The 26,479-nt window shown below is 42.7% G+C and overlaps 1 protein-coding gene across 1 annotated transcript; it reads right to left on the bottom strand.

Annotated features, from left to right (window-relative positions):
• Positions 1–2,039: 2,039 nt before the first annotated feature.
• On the bottom strand, positions 2,040–24,019 carry CUNH10orf71 (chromosome unknown C10orf71 homolog). The gene is made up of 5 exons (XM_039709445.1): positions 23,619–24,019; positions 17,728–17,932; positions 13,024–13,195; positions 9,907–11,304; positions 2,040–9,821 (listed from the first exon to the last, which is right to left on the bottom strand). Exons 4-5 carry the CDS (start codon positions 11,126–11,128, stop codon positions 6,472–6,474), a joined length of 4,572 nt encoding a protein of 1,523 aa, XP_039565379.1. The 5' UTR covers positions 11,129–11,304; positions 13,024–13,195; positions 17,728–17,932; positions 23,619–24,019; the 3' UTR covers positions 2,040–6,471.
• Positions 24,020–26,479: the final 2,460 nt, after the last annotated feature.

Here is a 26,479-nt window from a genome sequence, read left to right as displayed (position 1 = left end):
TGATTCTGCCAACAGACTTTCAGGAATCTCAGGGCAAGCAGAGAGAGTTTCTCTTGGACCAGATCCAGTTCTTATCCCCTGCAGCTTATCAGTGTTAGGAATAGAAAGATCAATGTTTATCTCAGACTCTGTCATCTCTGCCCTGTTGAAGTAAGAATGGTCCTGAAGAAGGCCACCTTAGCTCACCTGAAATGCTTCATGTTGGTGACATCACTGACAATGCTGGCACAGCAATAATTCCATTTTTGTGTGCTCTGAATGCTGCCATTCCCCATGCCAGCTTTAAGCAAGCGAAAGGACAGTTGTGACAAGATGAGGTTCTGAATGCCAGGGGGCAGGAGTGTGAACACTCCGGGGAGCTCCATGACAAGGGAGCCCAAGCCAGCACAGAGAAGAATCTGCCTCTCAGGCACCTTCCTTTGACAAGCACTGGCTTTGCAAAGTGCAGCTCCTGCTTTGAACATTTTTTACTTTTTCCGGAGTCCCACTTTTTTCCATTGCTAGAAGGATTTCAAAGATTGTCCCTGCTTCTCACAGAGTCTTCCCTTCTCTCCTTCTTTCAAAATACCCCAGGCCTCAATTTATTCAGTATGGACTGGGACACAGGAAAGTGCTTATCTTTTACCACTGCAAGCTGCTTCCCCCAAGGCTTGAGTTAAATCTGCTTTAATAAAAACACAGAGCTTTAGTCAGTTGGGACAGAAATGATTTCTCTTTTGCACTATTGGAATGCTGCTTTCTAAGTATGTTCAATAGCATATTAGAAGCAAGTCTCTAATTGGCCATATAGTACCAAAGATCTGACTATCTAATGTGAGAAATCAACATCATGAAAACTTTGAGAATATCAAAAAGAAGCAAGGGAAGACCACAGGTCATTTTCAACCATTCCCTATCCATTTAAACCCCATAATTACAACATTATATTTAGTATCAGGGGACAGTGTTAAATGTGAGATCATCATAAGACCAGAATAATCATCCTAAACCCAAAATAAATTAATCACTGACCTCTGCTGTAATAATGAGGATTTCACAAAAAAACCCCAAACACATTGAAATCCAATTTACTCAAGTGTTCCATGTTCTTTATCTCCTATAAGGCTCTGAAGCAGAGTTTCTTTAATAAAAATGACTGATGTACACCAGTTGCTCCAAATTACACATTTATATGTATTCACTAGAGCCCATGTAACCCATCATGTGCAATATCACCAGCTTCTGATGCTGTTTTTCAGTGAGAGAAGGGATCAAACTTAGAGTTTTTATTTACACAGAAATGAAACAGAGCATATCCTCCAAATACAGATGTGCAAACCCGTCAATGTATTTCTGATACAAACATAACCAGCCAACTATTCTCTTTATTATTAAAGAGATTAAAGGCCTATTATATTCATATTACAGTAGCACTTCCACTGCCAGCAAGGGCTTCTTGGCTACTCAGGGATCAAAGCAGAGCAAACCTAAATAAAATTGCCAGTCTGGACAAGGACTGAGCTAAAATCACTCTGAGAAGAGTCTCCGTGTGTTTTATAACACAACATACAATAGGAGAAAATAAGGAGAAATGTGAAAAAAGACAAGTTACACACCTGGTAACTTCCCCAGGTGGATGGGACACAGGGAGTACAAAAGCCCTGATGTCTTCTGGGTGGTGGCAAGAAGGTGATCATCTCCCAGTGCTTTTGGACTGGGTGCTGGCACCATATCTCCATGGTCCTCTGGCCAGACAGAACAATGCCCTTGCATAACAGGGAGGGTGGGAATGATGGCAGGAGTCGTGGGCCAAAGGTGCTTCTGCTCAGTGTCCTGCTTCCTTTCTTTAGGAAGGGGAGGAAGGGGGATGAAGCCCTGCATCCAGTCATCTCCTAGATCTTTTAATTGTGTACCACACACACACACACACACGCACAAACACACACACACACACACACACACACACACACACTTCCTTGTTCTCAAATTTCTCTGCCAGCACAACTGGACATCGAATTACAATGACACATAATTACAATGAAAAAGCTAGCTAGAAGTCATTCCAGTATTATAAAACAAGTCCCATTTATTTTGTTTAATAAATAATTACTTATTTGCAAATACAGTTGCATTGGTGGAACATATATCTTCTTGGACAGATGACTTAGGAAGGCACTGAACTCCCAAGGAGAAGCTGACAAAAATCCATTCATTTAGGCCATTTCACTTAAACTCAGCTCTCTAAAACAAATCCAGCATTTTCCATGAGGAAATTCAAGCCCCTGGGACAGAGCCATGGCTGTGGGATGGCAGTCCAAGTCTGCCATGTGACAGCTGGACTGTTGGCGTTGCAGTCACCCCACAAGCAGAAGGAGATTCAGAGGGAGGCAGTTCTGGCCCTAGAACCAAGGACTAGCTAAGTCAGGTTTGGCCTCAGTCACACATGCCAAGGAAGAACCACCACTGTAAAGGAGCCTCAGGGCACCAAGAAATGCAACATGCACCAAGGCCACGCACAGGAGAAGGAAACAGTGAAGGCAATGGCCCCTGTTGCCTTCAGCCTGCTGTGCTTCCGTGCATACCAAGAGCCTGCTGTGTTCTTCAGTCCTACCACAGCCTGCTGGCAAGGCAGAATTTGGCTTGGCTAGCCTCCACACCTCTTTAACCTACAACTTAGTGTCACTGTCACAAAACACTGCTTTCCTACAACTGCTTTCTGGACTATTGCACGTTTCCCATAGCACCCCTCCCCCCCAAAAAGGGTCAATTTACAGCTCTCCTTCTGCCTAGTACTGACCTCTTTTCAGAGGTGTTTCCCACAACAGCAATGGAAAACATCCCCCCAACAAACATGAACACAACAGAGCAAGGAACTTAAAGTATTTGTTATTTGAAAAAGTGTCATTTGTCTTCCTTTAGCACACTAACATTTTGTGTTCACCATCACAGGCATTACTGCTTTCTTATACTGATGTGCAAATGGCAGTTTTACAGGTATATTACACATATATATGGGGTTTTTTACATGGATGCATGGGTATGTTTGTTCACACACATTCACACAGCCTAGGAAGAAGGTGGCCAGCAGCATGGGCTCGGCCAGAGACAGGTTTGCTGAAGGGTTCCTGCTCAATACCAGGCTAGGACCTGGAGCAATACTTTTATAATATCATTTATGCCCTGTGGCAAAGTGCAGAAAGCTTTGGGTACAAGACAAAAACTACTTTCTTATCTACTCTCAAAACTCCCCCGTTTATTTAATTTCAAGAATCATAGAATCATTAAGGTTGGAAAAGACCTCTAAAATCATTGTGACCAACAGCTACCTTAGCACCAAGTGTTCACCACACCTTTTGAACACTTCCAAGGATGGTGATTCCAGTACTTCCCTGGGCAGCTTATTCCAGTGACTGAGCACCCTTACAGTGAAGAAATGTTTGCTAATGTCCAATCTAAACCTCCATGGAAATTACCTTTCAGGTAATGTCATCAGGTGCTATCACTTGTTATCTTGGAGAAGACCCTCACCTTGCTACAACAATTTACTTACAAATTCTCCAGGTCAAAACCCCCTCTGGGTGCTGTTCAGAGACACAGCTCACTGTGAATGCAGCTCCCTGAAGCTAGCAGAAAGGGCTGATGGAAATTAAGAAGTCCTACTTGAAATGTATTTGGTATCCAAGTTAGGACTGGCTCCTCTTTAAATGCCCATGTTGCAGTTCACCTTAACAGCAGAGGGAAAAATTCACCCTGCTTTCCTCACATACCTGGAAGCAGTATAATGGAGCATCCTGTTCTCCACAATAAGAGTTTTAGGAGGCCCTTGACAAAAGGGTTCAAAAGTGTGCATGTCTACAAAATAAATGACAGTTAAAGAGACTTTTAAAAGAAGTAAAAGGGGCTTTTAAAAATACAGGTATACATTTTTGTCATCAACTTACCATTAGTTTTTTAATCTGTGCACAGATACTTCATATCCATAGTCTTCCCTTGGAAAGGAAGCTTTTATCCTGTCCTCTGAGAGCCTACTTCTCAACTTGTGGCCGTTAAGGGCATTAAAATTTGTAATACCACACACCCACACACACACACCAAAGAAAGGCTTGTGCATTCTGATAGGCTTTAAGATTTCATAGGTTTTGTCTAAATGCACCATGGAAAGCTCTAATGGATCAATTTATCTATATTTTAACACGTGGATGAGATGCTCTCTATACTGGATAGACATTATGCTGTATAGAGTGACAGCACCAGAGAAGTGTAACACGAATAGCACCATCAGTTTACAAAATATCGGTGACTAAAAAAATATTTATAGTAAGAGCCACTTCCCTTAATTTTACAAATGGAAAAGGAATTCTTGTTCTTGAAACACTCTTGATTTTCAGTTTTTTTAAAAAAAACTTTCTTTCAAAATGAGCCCTTTTTCAGGGGAGACTGCATTTGCCGAGTTCCAAGTCAAGGTTCATTTAAATTTTAATGTTTTCAGAACAGGATCACAGGATAATTCAGGCTGCAAAAGATCTCAGGAGATCTCTGGGTGAGCCTCCTGGTCAAGGAGGGTCAGCTCTGAGGACACCCCAGGTTGTTCAGAGCTTTATTCAGTCAGGTGTTGAAAACTTTCTGAGGTGGAAAACTGAACAATAAATGTTTATTCAAATATGGTCATTTGACTGAACATGGTTAAAACTCAAACATACCAGTACAAGCTTCTTCATTTCCAACCCACACCTCTGCTGCAATCAAACCTACCAAATCACAAAATGTGTAACAGGTGAAATCCACCACAGAAAATCATTAAAGGCTAAATCCAAACCCCACTGTGAGCAGTGAAGTGATGCCCTTAGTGTTTGCCTAAGAGAAATGCCTCAGTAAGAGGCACTGATGAAAGGAACTGTCTCGTGGGACCAGGACAGGCTGTGAACACATGGCTCCTGTCAGGGATGGAGGAAGGCTGAGAGCTGAATTCAGGTAAAGGAAGAGAAAAATCACAGAGTGGGTCTGTGTCCCAAAAGAGGCTTCAGTCCTGGGAAATTTTCTGAAGGAAAAGTCCGTCATAAATAATAACACTGGGAGAGTGGAGCAGTGGCTGGGTCCTGTCTCCACATTGTATTCATTAACAAAAGGCCTGATTCATCCCTTTCTTTTCAGGAAATCAAGAGCTGCTTCACTGAAAAAAATCCTGTGAAAATTGCCCAAGATGTGAATCAGGCTGAAAGTCACTGGCATAATTCTTCCTTAGAGCTTCTGCACTTCAGTTATAAGTGGGGAACACAGTATGAAAATGAGACAGAAAAAATGAAGCCAATAATCCAAATACAGATATTTACAAGCAGGTACCATACATTCAATTTTTCCATCTTTTCAGCTAGGTTTCCTCATTAACTATGATGATAAAAAAGAGCCTATGCAAGGATGAGTGATATTTTCATACAGATTTTCAGAAAAGTGATAATTCAAAGAAGTACTTTTTTAGAAATTAATACTTTGGATGTTCTGAATATGTTGTTTGTTTGTTTGTATTAAATCACAGAATTCACAAGATCAAACTTAGGTACATTTTTCAGGTTTTAAAAGTTATTCCATGTTTCAGTGGGAGCCTGAAAACAAAACAAAACACATTTCAATTACAATAGCTAAGAACTTCTTGTCCTAACAAACAATTAAATACTGTTGTGGGATTTAATTCAACCTCGCTCCTCAACAAAATATTTCAGGCCAAGTATCAAGATAACCTGAAGTTTTAAGTTGCATTAAAAATAAACCCTGACTCTGGGGGAACCTATTTGGATATTATTAAGAATTGTAAAGAATTCAGCAGCATGTCAGTGTGCACTGCAGGAGCATATGGGAAATCTAGAGCAGCTGCAACTGTATTCTGGTTGTTTAAAAGGTTTTTTTTTGGACATGGCTGTTGTATCGTGCATCCAGCATACAATCTTCTTGCCAATGGCATCAGGGCAATCAAAGTGTGCAAAAAATTAATCTTGCATATGTGGCATATTTGTAGCCACAGCCTTTCTACCTGTCAATAGAGTTCAAAGGCAGTGAGTGAGGAAAGTTCAGTAGATACAGCATCAGTTCTAGGTCTCATAGGATGCATAGGATGGTCTCACAGGTTTTATTTAGTGTCATGTATCATGCAACACATCTGGGCAATAGGACACTTGCTTTGGCTATCCCAGCCTTCTTAATGACAAAGCAGCAGCAGCAGCAAGCAGTGGTTTTACATTGTCAAATGTATTTGCCTAGCTGGCATTGCCCCTTCATCTCACTGATAATTTGGTGCTTACTCAATTTCTCTTTTCTTCAGAGTGGTCATTACCTTGCATCTTTCAACACATACAGCTTTCTTTTGTTTTCCCACCCAAACCACAATGAGATTCAGACAAAGTATTGTACAAATATCAAATCTGCATGTGCTTTTGTGTGCATGTGTCTGTCCAAACAGTTCTTAAAAACACTAGCTGGCATGTTCTGTAACTTCAGTTTTCAAGATACTCCTTCAGCAGCAAAATCATCTAAATTAGTGAGTGTGACAATAGGTTGGGTTGGGCTCACATCCTTTCCTAAGGGAACCTGAGTTTCTCCAGCATCGTGATGGTAGGAGTAGGAGACTGATTCAGTGTCTGGCAGAGTGTCCACAGACTCAGTGTATCTGTAGTCCTGCTGGCCATCTTCAGGTAGTTCAGGTGGTTCTGGTGCAGCAGGCACTGACCAGGCGGGTTCAGAGAGCTGAGAAGGGGATTTCAACACAGCTACTGACGAGGCTGGTAAAGGCAGCACTCTGGGGTAGGAGGCATAGGGAGAATTCTTCATTTCTGAAGAGGTGGACTGGTGTAAGTTCTGTTCCAAGGAAGGGACTGAGACTTGAATATATTTGCCTGTTTCTGGGTCATAAAATGTCTTTACATTAACTTCGGCTGGTAAATCAACCACGTAGTATTGACCAGAGTCAGGGTCCTGGAGGAGTTTCCGCTGGGTTGAGGAGGGTGAAGAGCTTGCTGCTGGTGCTAGTCTAGATTTCCCAGGAGTAAATGTTGGGTGAAGGGGAGGATGAAGGGGAGAATACATTAAGGGTGAAGCAGACACTGTTGTCTCTCCAGAATGAGTAGGCTTTCTCCCTACAGCATCTGCATGCTCAGTCTGATGGTTTTTCTGCTGCTCTTGCACTTTTTTCCTCTTGTTTGCCAGCTTTTTGGCCCGACGCAGAGCCTTTTCTGTTTTTGGTGGCACAGTGGGTGGCTTGCCTGCTGGTCTCCCACCAAGTCCCCTGGGCTCCAGTCTCCCATCTCCCCCTGTGACATCCAAAAGTAGATTCCTTTGTGCAGAATTGATTATCTCCTCCGCAGGCCTCTCTAGTGCCATGTTCAACAAGGCAGGATTTGTAACATCTTCTGTTTCTCTAAGGCCAGAAGTACTTGGTTTATCTGACAATGAACTGGCAGCAAGAGAGTGCATTGTGCTTCCTGACCTGGGGCTTGTAACAGCAGAGCATGAAAGATTGTCTAACAAAGGTGCACCTTCTGTATGCAGGATATCCTCCAAAGTGTCATTGGATACAGAAGAACATGTGTGGTCCTCTAACATGGAGCCAGTCACAGGGGAAATTGTCTGCCTAGTGATTATCTTTTTTGCACAAGAGCCCCCTTTGCGGTTAGACAAATGATGATTCTTAAAGTAATTTGTCTTTCTTTCTGCAGGATAACTGGGGTTGTTTTGTGCTTGGTCATTTTCCAGTCCTATAATTGGCTGTGCTAAGCTATGTCTTGCTTTTGTAGGTATCTTTTTACTTCTACAGACACTTTCCTCATCCATTTTCCCAAATTTATTTAACAACACACAAATCTTTTCATCTTCTTCCGTCAGTTTTCCAAATGAAAAGCTCTCTGTATTTTCCAGAAGACTGGGATCCAGTGTTACTGAAGTAGATCCAGGCTCACTGGCTTCTTTTTCTCTGTCAGTTGCTCCATCTCTCACATTCTGCTGCCCTCTGTGTCTTGATGCCCACCAGCCAACCTCCTGGGCGTGCAACATGTTTCTGTGCTGCTTGTAAACTGCTGGGGACATAAACTTACGTTCCATTTCCTTATAACTGCTGCTCACTGTATCATCCAGGGAAAATGACCGGAGTAGGGGCAGCTTGACAGCCCTTATTACCTGAGGCGACCTGAATGTGTTATCTTTAATCATAAACAGACTGGGTTTGGTTGAACTTGAAGACGATGGTGTTTGTGGTTCCTCAGATCTGGTGATGGACGTGTCTCTTATATTGTCAGATGCAGAATTTGTGCTGTTGGCCTCTTCCCTTTTCTCTCTCCCTAGTTTCTCTTCCATCAAGCTCTTCTGCTCATTCCCAGTAACACTTCCCTCCCTCTTCTCTGCTGCATCAGTACCAGGGCTGATACAAGCACAATATTGCAGTTCATCTTCCCCAACCTCCTTCCCTCTCTCCTTGTGTCTTTTCTTACTTCCTGAACCCGTTTCACTGTCAGTCCTCTGGCTCTCTTGGAGGCATGTCTGCTCCATCAGGGGCACAGGCAGAAATGGCTCTTCCTGAAGTGGCTGCTCCACTGTGGAGACGAAGGACTGGTCTGAGGAACTAGTGCTTCTTTTGCCTCGTGCTTCATGGCCAGGTATCACAATGCTGGTTTGGGTGCCACTGTAAGGCTCATCTTCTTCTGGTGAGAGTTGATTTAGGAGTGTTTTGAAGGCAAAATTTTCATTCTGAATAGCAGCTTGTCTTTCATTTTCCTCACCCTGCACATTGTGATTTTGCATGGGCTGCCCAGCTACATTGTCTCTACTGAATGGTCTCTGTGCTCTATACTGCTGATGCTTTCCTAAGTCAGGTTCATTTGATTCATGTCTGAATGAGAGGAAATGTTCATTATCCCCCGTGTTTTTAACCAAATCTTGGTGTTTTGAATTGTCTTGTTTCATGCTGTCTCCAGTTTGGTAAAATGGAAGGTCTTCTGTTTCTTGGGGTGAACTCAGATAATTGCCTGTGAAGTGTCCAGTTAAATTTGTTTTATTGTCATTTTCATGAGCACTGCTAGACAATACATAAGCTATATCACTCAATTCATCTTTCTCTGTAATATTCTTCTCACTTTTGTCATGAGAAATTGAGAACGAGGGATCCATTTTTGTACTCTCCTGTGAATTTTCCCTTGTTTTATTTTTCTCCTCCAAGGCCCTTAACAGGGGAGAAGGGGTATAAATGCTTTTAACACGTTTGCGCACATCCTTTAAGTTAAATAACAGGCTCGATGCTGTCAATCTGCAACTATCCCAAGACCTGTAATCATCTAAAGTGCTCTCCTCCTGGTCTCTTGAGGCCGTGCTCTCTGTGGGAGGAGGTGTCAGTGGGATCAGCTCCCTTTCAGCAGTGTCCACCTCCTGTTTTGGTGGAATGACAGGTGTTAGGAGTTCGGTGATGTTGAAAGAGGGACTGATGGATCCAGGGGAGTTTGCCTGTTTAGCCAGAGGAGTCACATGCAGACCAAGGTCAGCACCAGTTGCCTTTTCAGACAATGAGGTCCTGTGGCTGTCTGTGACCTTCTCCTTTGCAGCCTGTCTCTTCCCTGCTGCCCTTTCTGTAGCCCTCTGTCTCCTCCAGGGTGGACAGGTATTGCCCAGCTGGGCGCTGTGGGATTCCTCCTCAGTTAAGGTGGCCTGGGGTTTTGGAGGAGGTGGACTGGGTGTCTCAAACCTGAGTGAGGGTGAAACTGTTCTATAGGACACAGACTGGGGTGACACAGAGGCTTGGGACAGGGCAGTGGGGGAAAGTCGAGCTGGCACCGGGGGTGGTGGCACAGGAGGGGCTTCAGGGCTGGGGGGTGTTGGGGGATGGCCTGGCCGGGCTGGGGGTGGGAGAGGAAGCGCTGGAGGGGCAGGGGGTAGGAGGGGCTTCAGGGCTGGGGGGTGTTGGGGGATGGCCTGATCGGGCTGGGGGTGGGAGAGGAAGCGCTGGTGGGGCAGGGGGAGGCCGAGGGGGACCCAGGTGTACATGGTTCCTAGGGGGAGGTGTGGGAGGGAAAGCAACAGGAAATGTGGTTTCTGAAGGGAAAGGACCTTGAGGTACAACTCGGAGAGAGAAAGAAGCTTCTTGTAGAGTTGGCTTCATCTGAAAATCTTTCTCTTTCTTCTTAGCAACAGTGGTCAGGGCAGGTGACAATTTATGTTCACCTGTGTGGGATCCTTTAACAAATGGTGATTCTTCCCGGTATGCAAGACCCTCCTTTTCCATTTTTATGTCAACAAATTCCTCCTTTTCTGTCATTTTTTTATGATGAACATTCCATGATTCAAAAGCACTATTCTCACTGTGAAGAAAACTACCTTTTTTTGCTGGCTCACTGACTTTCAAGTTTCTGTTTTTTAAGGCCTTCTTAGAAGAATGGGAAAAATTTGACTTGGCGACTTTTGACATCTCAATCAGCACAGGATAATAACCATCAGAGTCCCCATAACTCAGGTCTATTTTATTAGGTCTTCTCTGTGGCTCATGTTTGCCACTGAGGTAGTGGCTACCTTGACTAGCCTCAGAAAATCCAGAAGGTTCCTTGTGGATGCTTAAAATGTCTGTATCATCCCAGGAAGCAGTATCATTGCCATGATTTATTTTGTATTTTTGAAAGTTATTCTTAATGGGCTGCTTATTTGTTATCAGAGGACTTCCTGACCCTTGGTCTGCAGTCTTATCAAATGTCTTAATCAATGAGGACACTTTTGAAACATGCTTGTTGTTTCTTGGACCAGGGACTGGCAAGCTCAATTTCCTTTCCATGGCAAAGGTGTTGTTTTTAGCAATCATCTTCTCCTCCGAAGCACACTTAGGTAACTGCTGGAATGTAGAAGCCCATATTGTATGTTCATTGTTTTTTGCTGTTAGCTTGTCACATACATTGCCTTTCTTGATGTCATGGTTTAACGTCCCTGAGTGAATTTTAGCAGACAACTGGAGGGCAAAGTCAGGTGAAATGGAAAGTTCTGGTTCATTGTAAGGGTCTTCAAGTTCTGCTACACACAAACTTTTGAAAGCCCGAGCTGTGAGGCTGCTCACTTCTCTGTCTGCATCATCCAGGAGACTCCCAATACTTGAGGAATCACTGTGTCCTTCTGTGTGTTTCTTATTTCCCTGCATTGTTCATGACAGTCATGGGTGAAGTATCCAAAGGATTAGTTTCAGATGTTGAATAGGCAGGTGACTTTGTGAGGCAGATCCAGCTGCTTGCAATTCACAAGCACAAAGTCATTCTTCCAGATGGTGCTGCTGCACATTGACTCATCTTACAGAATAGCTGAAGGAAACTTTCTTCTCTGCAAAGCCAAAAATTATAAATTACCATTTTTCTATATTAACACTATTAGACAGAGAGCATTTTCCAGATGTATCAGTCACTGACTAATTTTGTGATGCTAGCAACACAATGAACAACATAAAAACCACTGTCATTTTGATCAAGTCATGTCACTCATGGTAGATAGTTTAATTTCTGGAAAGAGCCATTAAAAAAGGTGTTTGCACCTCATATTTTTATTTGAGCTCCTAAACAAGGTCATAAGAAACAAATTTCAAGCACTTCCCTTTCTGTACCTCCAACCATAAACACTTCCAAGTGCTGTGCATCCATTTAGAAAAAAAAAAAAATAGTTAGCCATTTTTGGCCAGGAAGAATCAGCAACAAAAGTTGCTTTAAAAAAGTTGTCACTGAGAACATCATTGCACACTAAGTCCAAAATGAAAAAAAAAAAAAAGTTGATGAAACTTAATTGTCACTGCTTTGTCATGATAATTGCCATGAACACAACCCTTGTTTGAGAAAAGAGAGTGGCACCACAGGTAAAAAGGATTACTGTGCATGTTCCAGACAAATAGTGCTGGAGTACAATTTAGCCACCCACAGTTGGGTTGTGTTGGTCTGTTGGACTGAAGAGGCTGCTAACATCAGCTTAGCCAGCAGAAGGCAGGAGTGCCTCGGGGACTGTAGCAGACCCTCTACACTAGCACAGGGAACATTTGATTTCAGTTCCAGTGCTACTGGGAGCTAAAGGTAACCCATTCAACACAATTACAAGATACCTCAGACTGATTATGACACACAGTCAGGGACTACAGTGCTGAGGTTTTTGTGTATCTGGTGTCTGAACACAGGATGGGGGAATCTTTTAATTGAACAAGTAAAAGCAAAATAGACCCTTTGGCTGTACTTGAAATCTTTATACTAAAACTCTTCACAGCTTCTCTGTAAATCCTTCAGATGATTATTCTCACATTAGAGGACTTGAACAGAGTTTTGACTAACTGCAGGGAGACTCAGTTTAAAAGCATACTTCAGAACTGGCTAAAACTCTTTAACTAAAGTCTGGTTGGTATCTCTATTTCCTCCTTAGAATGGCATTACGAACTTGTGAGGAGCTGAAACACCACAGTTCACATCTACAGTGACTTCTATACAAGTAGAAGATCATCTCAAGCTTGAATCCACTGGTTCAGCTTGTAGAACTGAACAATGAAATTCAGATCTAGATTCCAGCCTCTCCAGGTGTCCAAATCCCTGATTCCACCTTCGTCCATCTCAGTGAGACACTTGGAAAGGACCTTTTTTCTCTCTGATGAACAGTGCTGGTCAAATTATCAAAGGTAAGAGGAACAGAGGTTAATCAGCTAAATTACTCTGGCTCAGTTGTTTCTTCAAATGAAAACACTCCTCACCTTCCTTTTCTATTTAAAAGAATCTCAGCCAACCTATTTTTAGACTCCAAGTATCATAGTGAATTTAGATCCTATCCTTCCAGCCATGCAATTCCAATGACTTATGCTCAACTACAATAGATTTACACCAGAAATAAAATGAGCCTAACAGAGCTTCTCCATCTTACTTTGTACAAAGAATTTCAAACATGAGTTTCCCACCCCTCACAGACATACATCTTTGTGCATAATGCAGCAAGAAAAAAGAGAAGACAAATGAAAGGCCACCCTGCTCCTGGTTTTGATTCTTAACTGTAATATAAATGAGAAATACAAATACATACCTGCCTTATAATTTTGCTTCTTGTTTTTAGAACTCACTCTCATACTTGTATTTGACTTCTTTTCTGACCATCTTTAGTGAGGAGGTAGAAATAGTCCAGTGATGTAGATTCTACAGAAGTAGTGTCCCAGGACGTTTCTGACCTTCAGCATTTTTTGGATCCTAAGTGAACTCTGCAATTTGAAAACGAAGATATTTTTTTGCATGATGTGAGGATTGCTTTGTTCATTTGTTCACTCCCATTTTACAACCATTTTAGGGCTGATTTACAGGATTTTCTACAAAAAGAGACAGCTGTCCATCCCAGAGTGACAATAACCAAATACCTGTAGGGTTTGATAGCTTGTGGAGTGCAGTCAGGCTCCTAGTAAACAAGTGTCACAATCTCCAGCACACTCTGGTAGCCCCAGCAAAGACAGGCAGCTGAGTGAGCAATGATTTCCTGGCATTCTGCCCTTTGTAAAGTCTGGGTGATGACTCCAGGCTAAAAAGAAGAATTCTTCCCTGCTGTGCCACCCTTTCAGAGGGACTGAAAGGAAAATATATGCCCCCACTCCACCTGTATATGGCTTTCTACTGTCAACAAATACAGACGTCAATCTGGTAGACTTGGAACTAAAGCAGCTGAGGTTTGAAAGTCCTTGGTTTTCAGTCCATGTGGTAAAGGAGATGAAAGGTGGGCAGCTGGCATGGTAAGGGGCAGTAAACAAAACACCTTTTTACTTCCATGCATGAACCAGAGGCTGGAGATGCTAAAGGAAAGCTCAGCCATGGTGAACATGAATTGCTGCCATACTTCTGCTGTGGAAACCCCCAAGGTTAGGGCCAGTTTGCCTAATCTTTGCAAAAATACATTGATTTCCTACAAGGAGAACTGTCTGGCCCTGAGGTAATACAGATAGCACAGTCTTCTCAAAGGAAACTTTTGAGTCAGCTCATGATATTCAAAACCTACTGGCAAAAGTGTCAATCACCCACTGTGATTGTGTCCTGCCCCTCACCTGGAATGGCAGTTGTGTGTTTAGGGATAAGCTTATACTAATCACAGCTTTTTGTTGTCTAAGATGTGTGGGTAAAAAAAAAGTTAAACTAAAGGAAAAAGCAAGCAAACAACAGTGTTACATCTGGTTACAGCCCGATGTAAAAGGTATCCTCGCTCCAGAGATGTGCAGTCAGTTCTCTCTTTGCTCAGAGGTTAAATTACAATTTTACTGCTTCTGTGGTACTCGTAACCGTGCAAAGCCAACACAGACATGGGAGATGGTGATTAAGTTCTGTCTCCCTCATTAACAGGGCTGCTGAGTACATTCCAGTAGCACAATGTTTATCAGTACTTAGTGGTGGTGGAGCCTGAACTAAGAGGAATCTTGGCTTTCAGATCTCATGGACAGAGATCTGGAGAAATATATTGTCCCTTGTAAACTGAGAACTTTTGCTGGAAAGTGAGTAGAGTAACCTTAAGCATGGAGATCATGATGTAATCTCAGCAATTATTTTCCTAGATGGAGTCACAGTTACAAAAACAAGCTGGCGCCACTGATGAAGGAAAGAATAGTGACTGCCACTGTCTCTGAAACCCTTGTGACAATCCCTGTCTTGCCTGGGCACAATACGGGTGCTTGTAAAGTATAATGTTTCAAGCTGGAAAAGCTGTATCTGCACCAAGTGTTCAAGGTGCAGACCATTACCGGGACTGGATGGAAACACCAGCATTGTACTGCTGTAGCTATTCCTTGTATAAATATGATAACAACTTCTTAGGCAAAGAAGCTGTTCCTGACTGGTTTAATAACTTGGTAAAGTCCCATTTCTTTACCTTTTTGGACAAATATGGCCACTAACAAGCAAGGCGCTGCATTTGAGCTTAGGTCATGATTCAGCTAGTGCAAACATTTAAGGATGTCTGAATTTAGTCTATGTTAAAGAAAAAGGAAGGCGATGCTGGGCATCTGAAACCACTTGGAATTGCTGAGAAATGAGTGAGGTGTTAGTGGTAGGCATCATCTGATACAAGCTACTGAAAAAGTTTGCACAAAAACAGATTTCAAGCAGTTCAGTCGAGAAACCAACTTCCCCTCTCTTTTAAATAGCAGGCTTTTTTCAGTGTATCTCTTAAGTGCCTAGCAAGTTGTGATGAGGAGGTTAAATTACAGATACTATTCCTGGCCTGGCACAGACTGAATGTCAGCCTTTTTTTTTCACTAGACAGGAGCTGGGTAAACCAGCAAACTTGGCTGGAGCATATGACATCACTGCTGCTGCAATATATAAAGGGCCAGTTGGTTCCCCCACCCCCCTGGGCTGGTATTTGGCTGAAGGGTTATGCCATGAGACATCACACTGGCATTTTGGCAGCGCCCTCTGGGAGTTGCACAGCAGTCTGAAGTCAGCAGCACTTCATTACCCATGAGAAGGAGAAGGAAAGATTTTTTTTTTTTAATCTTTGTGAGCTGTATTCTTCATCTGGCACTCTCTCTGTGGCATCCATCCACGGCTCCAGCTCAAAACTCAGAACCCTGTGGTGACTGCTGGTTGGCGTTTATTCAGCAGCATGCTCCACTTCCACACATGCTGCTTTAAGTTTCCAGGGGCTCATAATGACAATGAATAGTTAATGCTCCTTGCCATGGGAAATAGGAGAATCCCTAATGAACTGATCACTTTTTTGCATAGGTTCATATTTGTTCATGGCACACACAGGACTTCATTATCAGATGAGAGCTCTGGATGGAAAAAGGTCTCCTCAGCTTTGTGTCATCAAGTTGAGACAGTGCTCCCAGCCGATGGCAGCTCTTCCCTAGCCCGAGTAGGGCTGGCTCAGTGAGGTCCCTTGGACATTGCTGGAAAATCCTGCATGGCAGCAGTGATCAGCACATGAATGAGGACGGACTGTGCTGCTGCTGGTCAATGATCACAGCACTGATGGATTCATTGCTCATTTAGGAAAACAAACAGAAAGGTGTCAGGGAATTAACATGTGGACCTGGGGAGGATCACAACACCCTCAACAAGCAGGGGAGCTGCCTCCAAGAGAGGCAATGATGCTCAAGCCATATTTCCCTGAACTGTTAAGAAAGGCAATTTCTAAATTGAGAGGGACATAACATTAAATCTGTTAGCACAAACTTCTGTTTCCCTCATCCAACAAGATCACTTTCACCAATTCTTTGTAGTCACAAAGGGAAACCAAAGCGAATTCTCTTGCTTGGGGAAAGGGGAACAGCTTTACTCAAATACAAATACCCACCACAGCAGATGGAAGATGAAGAAGTGGATCTCTACAGCTTAGGCTGAAAATCCCAAAGACTGGCAGAAGTGAGTAGCATAGAACAAGGTGACCTCAGCTATTCCAGCATCAGGTCTTTGATCATACACTGGCAAGCAAGGCAAAGAAACCGTGTGTCTGAACCGAACCAGTGCAGGAAACTGGGTCCTCTCCCCTTGAGGGTTTGGCCTGGCAATTATGCCTCGAACGGCTTGTTCTGGGCCAGAGAAGAGGAGAGACTGTTCTTGACTTTGGGCCAGCTTCTGTTCTCACTTACACTGGTATAAATCTAGAGTCATTTTACAGACGTCAGTAGAACAACTGAGAACAGAATTGGTGGCTGAATGCGTCTACTTCCTCAGCCAACACTGGTGCACTGTCCAGAAGCTACATATGCAACTGTAACCACAGTAAAGTGAAATTAATCTGCAAAGAGCCAAACCTCACCCCCATGAGTTATTCAGACCAACATGCAAAGGAAAGGGGTTAGAACCAATATCACATTGTTATGCCACCAAATAGTGCCCTCTGGACAATTCTGATTTTCTAACCTGTATTGCTCATCACTGAAAAGAGTACATTTGGGATAAAATAATGGGTTTTTTGGGATAAAATAACACTAGAATACATAGACCTAAGAGTGGTGGGGCAGGCATGGTGTAGTTCCAGACTGCACCAGCAGAGCTGGCTGCCAAACTGAATTGTCATCGTGTGGATAATATTAACTTTTGGAAATATGTTTGTGTGTGTGTTAGGGCAAGTTGTTCTCACTTAGATAGGTTTTGACATTTCACATGGAATAAAGATTCTGAAGAGAAATTAAATTGGGAATTTCAAAATTTCTTTTAGAATTAAAAACCTTTTAAAAAATTTTAGATTATTTCACCATTTTCAGTGAAAAAAGGCTATGAGAAATAATATGTATATATACTATAATAGCTATAATAGTATGTTATTAGTGTTCTTAAAGCAAAGAGGGTGTGTGCTATTTAGCATTAACTGAAATCTTTCATTTTATTTTCGATGTCAAACAATACTCTGATGGTACTGCAACAGAGAGTGTGATCTTGTTTTGAAATTTCCCTAAGTAAATATTTTAAATTATAAAGCCCATAAATTTTGAATTATCTTTCTAGGGGAAATGTCATTAAAATGAATATGATTGTGTTTTTATTTGTTTAATCAAACCTCTTCTCATTTTTTTTTCTGAAAAAAAGAACTGAAGTCTTTTTCTTCCAGTGAGCTCTACTGAAGCTACTTAATTTGTTCCAATGGAAGCTGGAACCAGGTGATCATCAGTTCAAGGAAGGTCAGTGTAGGCTGGTGGAAGTATGAACACAAAGAAGAAATGTACCTAGTTAATGACGGTGTGTTCTGCATCCTGCTGTGTCCTTTCCTCAAAGGAGGTGAACCTCTTGCAGCCCCAGCTGAAATGCTTACCTTTCCAGCTCAGACCACAAAGCTTCAAACACTGGAAGATGAAGACCTCACATGAAGAAAAATGGGAGGAACAGAGACTGCAAGTGTCTCTACCTTTCCCTTTCTGGTTCAGTGGCAAAGACCCAACAGTTATTTCCAGCCGGTCTCCAGATTGCCTTTCCCAATGTCCTCCAAATGCCCCATCCTGCCAACAGGCCTGTTAGGTCTGGAAGAAGGAGATGTCTCTCAGAAAGGGTTGTATCTGGACTGAGGCTTTCTTGCAACTGCTGTTCATCCTTTCCATCTCCTGATTCACTGCCTTTGAAGAGCCAGTAGCACGCAGACGTGACAGGGGAAGTCAAAGGCACAGAGCACATGACTGACATGGGCCAAGGGCAGGTACAGAGCACATGACTGACACAGGCCAAGGGCAGGTACAGCACCTGACAAACAGCATGAGTCTATGAGAAACACAAGGCAGAAGGGATGGTGCCCCTCCTATGACCTGCAGTCAGCACAGACAAGTGACATTTAAGCAACTGAACCCAAACAGTGGGTTTCTTGGCATTAAATGTCTGCCTGGAAAAGGCCACTGTCTGTAACTAGGTCAGTCACTGTACACCAAGATATTTATACAGCTCCCCAGCAATATGGTGCATGAACACCTCGTGGCTATTTATCTTTGCAAACTCTCCCACTGTGAGCAGGATCTGTGTCTCATCTACAGGTCAGCAGCTAAGGCCCAGCTTCAAGTGGCTGATTTGCCCAAGATCAAAGAGGGCATTTGTGGCAGGGCAGGGAACCAAATCTGTGTTTTCTGAATTGCACAAGAAGAGCTTAATCTTTCTCAGGTAAGGCAAAAATATGTCTTTCCACCTCCCTTCATAACTTTAATCTCTGTGAGCCTACCCCACCCCCCCTTGCAACTGAGTATGGTGCTGTAGCTTGGCATTACATTGCATAGTGAAATTCAACCAGATTTGGAGGAGACTGCAAAGATCTCTGCTTCATCTCAGGTGCTTGATACCTATATCTTACTAAGATTGTTAAAACTCAAAGCTTCCTCACTAGCTGGTGGTGACAGCTGACATTACAATGGTATGGTCCCCTCACTGAGCACTGGAAGGTTTTTGGCTGATGAGACAGGTATTCATCTCTTTCCATTCTCAAGAAAGTGTTAGATGATGAAGGCTTCTGAGTTTTCCTTTCCTGAATAGGAGAAAGGAGATTTTCCCACAGCAGAGGGAAAGCTGTGAAGCATCACAGCACTGCAATGGCTAGAGGTGGAAGATGACAAAGGGGGAAGGGAAAAAAAATATCAAAATATGTATTTTTATAATTATATATTTATAATTTAATAATATATAAAAATAAAATGTGATCAAGAAAACAAATATAATGTTTTGGATGCCTTGTAATCAGGAGCAGTCCCAATCAGACAGTCCCAACCAGACAGTCCCAATCTCTGTCATGGGAAAATTGTAACCATATCAGCAAGTATGCTAGACACAAATGGGAGACAGGTGTATTCTCCTCTGTGACCTACACGAGGAAATCTGCAGCCAGCAACAAGACATGCCTCACTTCTCTTTCCAGGCTGGGGAATCTGAAACCATCCCCCACTTACACTGCTCTCTGCTCATCAGCCCCAACACACTGATACCATCAGCATTGTCAAGTTTACACTTAAACCATGTAAGCTTCTTGACAAGGAGAGTCTGACCCACACCCACCGCACAGGATATAACCTCAGGAAATAACAGGCTTGCAGAAAAAAAGGATTATTCTTTGAGAACTGGTAGTCTCATCTACTGTTTTTCTTTATAACTTCTGGATATTTTCAAGATTTGGACAAAGACTTTGCTGAATCTGTTTTCATTTAATAAGATAATTTAAAATGTTTGTATGTGCTAGGTTCAAAATTGTTCCAACTTCTAAGCAGCTTTCTCACCCACTGAATTCCACAGGATTTACAGACAGGCAATATACCAAAATACCACAGACAAAAAGGTGTAGGTATCAGAGGTGGGGAGAAAGTGGAGTTTTCAAAATATTCTGGCTCAGGTTGCAGGAACAGAGCTATTTCTTACTTACACCTTGCTGTAGCTTTCAAATGCAGCCAAAAGAGCTCTGCTCCTGAGCACGCAGTGTGGCAGGGAGGGTGATACTCCATGCATGCCAGAGCACATGACCCAAGCACACAGCCATCCCTTCACATAACATCTCTCCTCCAATGACAAGCTGCTCCTCAACCATTTGTGATTATAACAGAGCCATTCCAGCTGAAGGACAAAAGCTGTCACTTGTCTCCTGTCTGCTATCTGGAGCATGGCCATGGGACAGCTACACACCTATGGGAGGCCTTGGGGAGGGCAGGGGAGAGCCCCCTCACCCTTGCCCCAGGTATCTCTCGAGGCCATACTACATTCCTCCTTTTGAGGAGCAAAAGCCAGGAGAAAAATCCCACCCTGAACAAGATGACAGTTCCTTCCAGCTCCTTCTTTCTGCATTGTGCACAAGAGTTGTTTTGGTTTTGCCCTGGGAAATGCAGACTCCCTATTCATAGACTGATTAAGTGTTATGATTTAATGGTGTGTCCCCAGGCCAATCCCTCATTCTTTCACAGTTAATGCACTTGCTTTGGTGTTTCTTGTGATTATTCTCTAAAGTATATATGCAAAAGACAGAAAAGGAAGCATGAAGAATTTTAAGGAGAATCCACACTTGTTCCCCAAGAGATAGACCCTGATGACTCTGGCAGAGTCAGTCCCTCAGCAACTTCAGTGATGCTGTCAGCATGGGGCTTCCCAGACCCTCTGAAGAAGCATGCAGACAAACAATAGCATCAGCCTAGTCAGCCTGCTGCTGACACCAGTTGCTTCTCTTTCCCATCCCTTCTCAATTCTCCACACACCACAGAGGTGGCAAATCTAGCTACTTGTCTGTGGCTTCATTCAATTCACAAGCCTGGTCAAAGACTAATTTCTCAGTTTTGGAGAGACAGACCAAGTCCTAATATCACTACTTCAAAGCAGGTCAGTCAAAATAAAGAGTCTCGGTGAACAATATAATGATAAGGGATGCTGCCCCACTGCTCCAGCACAAACTCTGACACAGCTTGCAGGGGTCAGCTCCCTCTGAGTATGATGTTGTTATTGCACCAGCACCCTGGGCAGTCCTGGGCACTTATCCCAGTTTCTGCACAATGAAGATCTGTGCTTTGAAATATGCAAAGGATAGAGACAGGGACATATGAAATACACCTCAACAAAACAAAAGCCACCAGAAGAGTGCAACATTTTACATGGGTCTATAATGAAGCAGACAGGCAAGCCTTGAGGTATGACAGCTTATGTCTGATCCAGGTAAAGTTGATAGACAGAGGCACATCTGAGACTGAGGAGCTGTAGGAGCTGTAAACTGCCAGAGACTGCTGTTTGCTGACTTTGCACGTTAAGGTGTAGCCAGATGTTAACCACATACATTTCTTTGAGAGACTTCCAAAAATTGCAAGTTGAAAGTATTAATTAGGTGGTCTTTATGTACCTCACTGTCATAGCCTTCTCACAGTCCCCAAAACAGCCTTTGACACTGTGTAGGTAACAGGGAAAGCATCCTTGAAACTAATGGGATGTGGCTATGTGAGAGGCTGAAAATAAAGATGCATCCCTATTTGACATTCTTGGCTCATAAGGAGATGGGTCTGACTGCTAACAGATGATTTAGATTAATCATTACTAGCTACTGCCTTCTTGTATATCATTATTTGCAAGCACAGGTGATGGATGATAAAGAAACCTAGAACTATAATTAAATATCTGCTTTCTATTCCTGTCCAAAGAGGATCATTTGGCAGGGAAACCCAAGGGTAACTTCTAGGTAAGGGTTGTCCTCTTACAGCTTCAATGCTGCCTTAATTTCTCTGAGACTGCTAAAGGACAGGGGTCTTGGTGGCAGTCTCTTCCACCACACACACTTGAAAGCCATAAAAACTTGGCAAGCAGCAAGAGAGTCGTAACACACCAAGCTCAGCACGCATATACACAAATATACATATGTATACATACATATACACACACAAATTCAGATATGTGTAAGTAATCATTGATCCACCCAAAAGCATATTCAGGCTTGATTGAAGAGGAACAACCTTATCTCAAGGGTAAAGTTCCCCTCTGAGTAAAGACATGCAGCTCCCACTGTGGTCCTTTCCCCACACACCTGTCAGCTGGCTCACAGACAGCTGATCCCAAAATGCAACACACCCTCAAGCAGTGCACAGTTACCTCTAAGAGCAATGAGCTCACCCTCTGCTCGGAGCCCCCAAAGCTCTGTGTGACCTGGCACCCCAGCTGCAGGCAGGCCTGCAGCTAAAAACCACTTGCAGAATTTGCCTCTGCCAGCAATTTTCCCTGTGTGTAACTCAGCTGGACTAAAGAAAGACTGGTACAGATGAGTGGAATTTTCTCTCAGCATGGCTTATAGGGTTAGTTGACTTTGTTTCTGGTCTTGGATTTAAAATTAAAAGTTTTGTGGACCTTTTCCACAACTCTGGCAATGCAAGTACAGGTAAGACAAGCATTTCAGAGAAGTAGGTAGGAATAAGAGGCTACAGAGCAAAATTGCTGTGTGCCTTTGGTTTGCAGTGCAGGGATGCAATTACACCTGCAAACCTCCACCCAGCTGTGGCCCTCAAGTTACAGCTGTTTTGGTAACTAAGCTGAGAATGTGTACATAAATACCTTCCTAATGACAAGCGTGGAAGATGGAGAATTGGAGCTGGGGCTCCAGTGCACTGGCAATCTTTTACGACTTCATGTTTGTCACAGACCTCATCCTTCAAGCATTTAACTGAGGACATTTGCTTTTTAAGTGGTCAGTTCTTTGAAGAACTGAAGGAAGAGAGCCACAGACTTTAATCCTGTCCAGAAAGCTTATTTGTCCTTCTTATCTCTTGTCTCTCTCCTTCTCCCCTGCCTCCCTGCCAGAAACAGCAGAGGACTAGAGAGGAACCCCCTAGGTGGTACTGCACAAATCCAGTGTGAACCAGTCACTCTGCTCTGCTGCTGTAAAACTTTTCCCTATTCAGATTCAATCAGATTACTAGTTTACAAGCTATTTTAAAAAGCATAAGCAGTTTGGGTTTGCAAGCTCATTTTAATAATTTCTGTTCTTTTTTTTGTTACTGAGTCCTGCAGCTAGACTAATAAAATGCAGTTCCTTAGGATAGCAGACTAAGAAGCCCTGCAAAAACTGGAGTAAGAAAAACTTATGCCATTTAAGAAATCTTCCCAATTAAAAGTGGATACAAGTCATAGTCACAGTCATTTATAATGGCCTCTTGGCACTGCATAGGTATTTGAACTATCTTACTTTTTCAGGCTCTCTAACATGGTAATTACTTTTTATAAAATAATTAAATTATTCTATTCCTATTTGTCCTAAAAAAAGAAACTTCCAACAGCCTTCCAAACCCTATAAAAATCACTAAAGTTTTAAAAAGTAGCTTATCTGTAGGAGTAATCACCTGAAAAATAAAACCAATGTATATTTCCTTAAAGTTGTTTACAGCACAATGCACAAAAATTAAATGGAGCTTCATATACATTTAATATTCTTTTAAAAAGATTACACCTATTTGCAAAATAATTACATGTCATAAACAGTATTCACTGCAAACAAATCTATGTGTATGTCTCTTTCCACACACAACTTTCAGAGACAATCCTGCATTTCTCTGAGGAAAAAAAAAAGCTGGACAAAATTAAAGGACTGAAGAAAAGATTTAAATTATGTTTGATTTCTCATATCTGATCAATCACACTACTGATGCTTGAATGCACACACGTTCACACACTCAGAAACCACCATTCTTCACCATTTCCCTGTTTTAAAACATGCTTCCCCCTTACCTTCTGTGCTCCAGCTTCCTGATGGGGACAATGCAGGGCTGTGCTTTCTTCCCTTAAGTCAAAGCCCCAGCACATTTTAGAGCAGCCTGCTTGCTATTAGCAGTTCCCATTACTTATGTGTGTCGGACTCTTCCTCTGAACATGGTTATTTTAATAAAAACAAAGACTGAAAAATAAACAAAAACAATAAAAGTGGAGGAGCTAACCCTTGAATCCTCGCAGACCTGCCCAGCCAGGTGAAGTGAAACGAGCCAGGAATCCGAAGTTAGTAAAATGTATTTAAATAGTTATAAGGCAAGGGGAAACCAAGCGGAGATCATGGTGGGGAAGAGGCAAACATACGTATTGGAATAACCACGCGGTGTCGAGTAACAGACAGATGAAACAAACAGTCATCAGCTATTTTTACATCCACATTGGCCATTGGTAATTCTTCAGAGATAACTAATACAGACAGCAATGCTGGGCCATGGGCTCGCTGCTGCCAGTGACTCAAACCTTAGGGCACTGCAGTTTTGTACCTACAGGTGGGAGGCAAAGTGTTTATTAGGGTCACCACTAAAAATACTGCGTACATATGCACACGAGTAACACATTGCTGTCCTGTGGGTGCTTCTTCATAAATAGCTCATTTCATCATCAATGCTGGACACATGTAGCCAGTGTTCTTGGACTTCTTGGAGTAAGGACCTCTTCCACTGTCCCTCCAAAGCAAACAAGATCAGCTATCCTGCTGGAAGGCACATGCCAGCATTGGGTTTCATTTGGCGCACTGCAATAGGATGTTGGATAATGGCAGAAATATGCCATGAAGTCAACAAGCTACATTTCTGTACTGCAGATCTGAACAATGGATGGCATCCTGTGCCATGCTGAGTGCACACAGCTTTTACTGGAGTAGTGGGACTCTCCTGGGGTTCAGCATCATGTTGGACTTGAACCACAGCCTACAGCAAAAGGGAGAGCAGGATCTCCTGTGATTACTGCCCAACTCCTGCTTCCATGGCAGAGCAGGACTCCACATGAGCCCAGCAGTCATTCACACATTAAAAAGACTTGCTAATTACATTACACTGCATTACACTAATTACATTGCTATAGCACCAGCAAGTTTCTGCAGCCTGAGAATCTCCAAGCACCAGGACACTTGTGATGAACTAACAGTCCCTGAGATCCAAGAGCAGCCCAGGCTTACCCCTCATCAGAGGGACAGTGACCTGCCTTCTCCAATGCAGCCTTCAGCTTTGAGTTCTCAACCTGAGGAAGGTGTATTTTTCACCTTAAATTCCAGCAGGAAGATTTTGCAAAAATGACTCTCCTGAAGTTCTGGTCAGGGTTTTTGGTGCTCAAGTATTTTTAACTCATCCCAAACTGAACGCTGGTCTTGCCAAATATCAGGGCACTTCTAAGTGCTAAGTTCTGGCCTGGAGCTACAGAGGTCCAGCAGCTCCCCATGCTCTGCACCTGTAACAGCACTTATGCACAAAGGTCTGGTGTATCATCAGTCATGGCACCTATGGACTGAGACATAGGAGAGAACTGGTGCACACTGAAAAAAAGGTTTGGGATTACAAGAGACAGTGGAAAAAGTAGTTTTCAGGAACCCACTGCTACTAATGTTGGCAAAACTGTCTGTATGTGTGTCTGTCTCTTCCACAGATTTCTAAAGAGGGGAGGAATGTATTTCTGGAATACTTGTGCTAAAAATAAACCCATCTCTGCTGTCTATGAAGAGAGGCAGGTATAGTCCTGCTTTCTGTAAGCCCTGAACTTGTGAACTGCTGAGAGGCTGAATCACAGCTAGAAAGATCCCTGTGGAAATGGTAACTGCTAATGCAGGAAGGTTGGCTGATTGTTTGGAAAATCCAAAACAGGCCTCTCACATGAAAGCAACTGGGGTTAACAATATTTATCAGGATAAATGTGGTTCACAGACTCCAGCTTTGAAAGGACTCAAATCTTGGGATAGGCATTAAGCTTATTCAAATACTGTGGTAGTAAATATTTGCTAATTCAGTGTTCAGATGAGACTCTGGGATCAGATGGGCTGTCATTAAAATAAAACCACTTCTGGGGAAAATTACTGAATAACACACAGGAAACACAACCCAGTGGCACTTAGATGTTGTTATCCCATTCCCAGGAAATTTAAAAACCAGAAATCCCTGCTGCTTTCTTTCAGTGAGTGTCAAGCAATAACAGATCACACTGAACTTTTTCAGACAGCAGTTTGGACTGAAATTTTAAACTTGTATGAAAAGAGTATGCAATTTGCACAAATATGTCAATGGAAAATGTATGTGTGTTTGTGTGCATAATGAACTCCATCTTTCACACACACACTTGAAATTTTGTGTGCTTGGCAATGCTGAGAATTCTGACAAGAGAGCCTTATGCAAGAGCAGTAGCTTTCAGCCTTTTCTGATTTGTATCCCATCCCAATGCTTTCTCTTGGGAAATAAATGGAGTTCTGCCCTACTGACAGAGAGAGGGTTTTTTCCTTTGTTACCTTAGCTGCAAATCCCAGAGAAGCAGTATGCAGACCCCAAGGGGTCAATGCACCAATCACATGCAAAAAGTCCCTGGTACATGGAAACCAAAGAGTGGAACTGATTATAAACAGAAATGAAAACATCACTCTGGACTAGGAAAACTCAAGCATCAAACTGTTTTGGTTGTAGAAATTAAATGTTTTATAATTCTCAAGGCATTAACAAGCGAGGGGTCTGTGTAGGAACCATGAGAGCAATAGGACTATATTGAATTTTCAGTTGTTTGCTTACAGCACTTTTTGTCCAGCAGAGCAACACAGGTTCAGTTCTTACCTGGCAGCCACAGATTGAATGATTTATTGACTATTA

Source organism: Passer montanus, unplaced genomic scaffold (genome assembly GCF_014805655.1).
Source record: "Passer montanus isolate IOZ18808 unplaced genomic scaffold, ASM1480565v1 scaffold21, whole genome shotgun sequence".
In the NCBI taxonomy this organism is placed as follows: Eukaryota; Metazoa; Chordata; class Aves; order Passeriformes; family Passeridae; genus Passer; species Passer montanus.
The sequence above is the reverse complement of the archived record's forward strand: the minus strand, read 5'-3'. Positions and strand labels throughout refer to the sequence as shown.

Bases quoted from the DNA above. Each gene is read 5' to 3' on its own strand.
- CUNH10orf71 (XM_039709445.1), bottom strand. From the start codon at position 11,128: ATGCAGGGAAATAAGAAACACACAGAAGGACACAGTGATTCCTCAAGT. The intron at 9,822-9,906 runs CCCCCAGCCCTG...ATCCCCCAACAC, and splicing joins ATCAGGCCATCCCCCAACAC to CCCCCAGCCCTGAAGCCCCT.